Below are 2,971 nucleotides of genomic sequence, written 5' to 3' on the forward strand. Positions count from 1 at the left end.
TTCCTAGTATCTCCATCGTCCCCTGTATCTCCAGAGTTCCCAGAATCTCCATCGCCCCCTGTATCTACAGAATTCCACCTCCTCAGTCAGCCAGTTCCCCAGCCTCTGCTGCTGTCCTTCATCCCCTCGGCATCTCCCACGTGCTGTAAAGATCTGCCAAGTGTCCTCAGGCCATCAGCTCCACCCAGCACTGAGGATCCCGTCTCCTTCTCCAGCCTCTGTGCCCATCACTCGACCTCTGCCTGTCGACACATCAGCTCCTCCCTCCCTTGGCTCCACCGGAAACCATCAGCCATACGGCTTCTCTAGGGTCCCTCATCCCTATGGCTCCGCCTTAGTCAGCTGTCAACCTGCCTACACCTTCGGCTCTGTCTGGCTCCGCCTTCCCCCCCGGCTCCACCGGATCAGCCTCTGTCCTCTGGTTTTCCAGCTCAACCTCGGACGCTCGTCGCCGCGGCTCCACCTCGGTCTCCAGGACCATCGGTATCGCCGGGCTCATCGGCTCTTTGGCTTCACCAGCGTCTCCAGCATGGGTGGCTGCATCTACGTCGTCATCCCCAGGGTGTCGCCTTCCATCAAGTCTTCTACACCATGGCTCCTCCCACCTTCGACTCCGCCCTGGGGCCTCGTCCTGGCTGGCCTCGTGTCTAACATCTGGCTCCTCCTGTTTTTATTATTAAAACATATTCGTTTACTTTCTTCTTCACCGTGCACTTCATTATATCAACCAAACCATTACAATTGGATGATGAGGCAAGACCATTTATATCGATATACAGTTGTTTGATATTATGAGCGCATCAGAAAAAGAGAGATCCTACATTTACGTGACAATGCATATTCCGATTTGTCCTAAACATGAGACACTTTGTATTAAAGGCTTCAAAATAACTAATATAGCCTAGTTTAAATTAGCTTGCCCCTTCAGATGCTCTGACAGATAGGTTACTTGTGCTGTTTAATGCCTTTGAGATGTGGTTTTTTCCTCATCATTTTTTAAAAAATAAAAACGAACGATATATACCATATTATAGCCATTCAGACAAAAAATATTTTTTGCCATATTACCCAGCTCTAGGCATATGAATTAGAACAACACCAGGGTGAGTAAATTAATACTTTATTTTCATTTTAGGTGAACTATTCCTTTAATGTTTAAACAGAAATGGCAACTTTGTTGTGAAACCAGTGGAAGTTGAACCTCTACAACATGTAGTTGCACTGGCAGGAAAAAACTGTCTGAAGCCTGTCTTGTCTTAAGCATTCTCGCGACCTGTTTAAATAAGTATTAATGATTTAAAGTGTAAATGAGTAGAAAATATAATTCATTATTTGAATGTATATCTTTAGAAATATCTTTCAGGCGCTAGGGGACAACCTCAATCTCCATTACAGGATAGACGGGAGATTTTTTTAATCTCCTGAGTTCATGTTGTTTTTGTAACCATGGGTTACATTGACTCGAATCTGAGAGTATATATGAAGAAGACTGAACTGCTCTCAGTCTATTTAACAAATTACCCTATATTGTGTGGGCATGCACTGTAGGCCTATTTATATTCATCTTTCTTTGAATATTTGTCTTTACCGTATCATTATTTATGAAATAATTCTGGGCTCAATTTGGTCAATTTTTGTGTGTCTTTTTACATTTACAAAACAAAAATTGTGTTTTAATCCTGCATATCAGTCATTATCTGGGGCAGACGTGATGATTTCAAATGAAACTGACATTTACTCTGAGAATGTGCTTCTCTGCTACCCACTCCTGCCGGACTCCTGTCCAAGAGCTCATCGTCTTACGGTCCTTAAAGTGGCAATGTATGTTTTCATGGTGCTTATGATCCTCACAACAGTTTTTGGGAACCTGCTGATCATCATCTCCATCTCTCACTTCAAACATCTACAGTCTCCAACTCACATGATTGTTCAGTCGCTGGCAGCTTGTGATTGTCTGCTGGGCTCTTTGGTCATGCCGTACAGCATGGTGCGATCTGTTGAAGGCTGCTGGTATCTGGGAGATTTTGTGTGTAAAGTGCATTCAAGTTTGGACATGACTTTCAGTATCTCTTCCATACTGCATCTCAGTTTAATAGCTATTGACAGATACTGGGCCATTTGTGATCCTTTAAGATACAAAATGAGGATCACAAACAACACTGTGGCTGTATGTATTACCTTCACATGGCTGTTTTCATTTGTGTACAGTTTTTCTGTTGTGTTTACAGGGGTAAACAACGTTGGTTTGGAAGAACTTATATTGGCGATTTCTTGTTTTGGTGGCTGTGTTCTTTTTTTTAACAAAGAATGGGGTTTAATTTGTGCACTTTTTGTGTTCTTAATTCCAGGAACTATCATGAGCTCTCTGTACTTGAGCATCTTTAATGTTGTGAAAAAACATGCAAAGGTTATGTCACAGAACGTGTCCATTGCCCCCACTGGAGGTGGAAATTGCCAAACCTCTTCACAGAGAGAGAGAAAAGCAGCAAAAACTCTGGCCATTGTCATGGGTGTTTTTTATCTTTGCTGGCTGCCTTTTTTTACCGCCACTGCCGTTGATCCTTTCCTCAATTTTGTGACTCCTGGTGATGTTTTTGATGCTTTGGTTTGGTTTGGATACTTTAACTCCACTTGTAACCCATTGATCTATGGTTTTTTCTATCCACGATTTCAGAAAGCCTTTAAGATTCTTATATCCACTTATATCTGTGGCTTCAATGACTCAAACACCTTGATACTTGAATGAATAAGAAATTATATTAACTTTACTTGCCATTTAATAGAATGAAGAATTTATTGTAGTTTTATCACCCACTAGTCCAATACTTGTTTCAACCCATGTTTGGGTCAAATATGGACAAACCTAACCGTTGGTTTACATTTTAAAATTCCAAGTTGAGATTGTCCATATTTGACGCAAACAGCAACCCAGCATTTTTTTGAGTGTATGATTAAATGTTCCACGTATTTA

At 41.7% G+C, this 2,971-nt stretch overlaps 1 protein-coding gene across 1 annotated transcript; it reads left to right on the forward strand.

Moving 5' to 3' along the window:
- Nucleotides 1–1,711: 1,711 nt before the first annotated feature.
- Nucleotides 1,712–2,746, forward strand: LOC306983925 (trace amine-associated receptor 4-like; the record flags this gene model as incomplete). The annotated part of the gene is made up of 1 exon (XM_079584786.1): nt 1,712–2,746. The coding sequence occupies one exon, from the start codon at nt 1,712–1,714 to the stop codon at nt 2,744–2,746; it is 1,035 nt and encodes a 344-aa protein (XP_079440912.1).
- Between the last annotated feature and the right edge of the window lie 225 nt (nt 2,747–2,971).

This window comes from Phoxinus phoxinus (genome assembly GCF_949152265.1).
Source record: "Phoxinus phoxinus genome assembly, chromosome: 16".
Taxonomy (NCBI): Eukaryota; Metazoa; Chordata; class Actinopteri; order Cypriniformes; family Leuciscidae; genus Phoxinus; species Phoxinus phoxinus.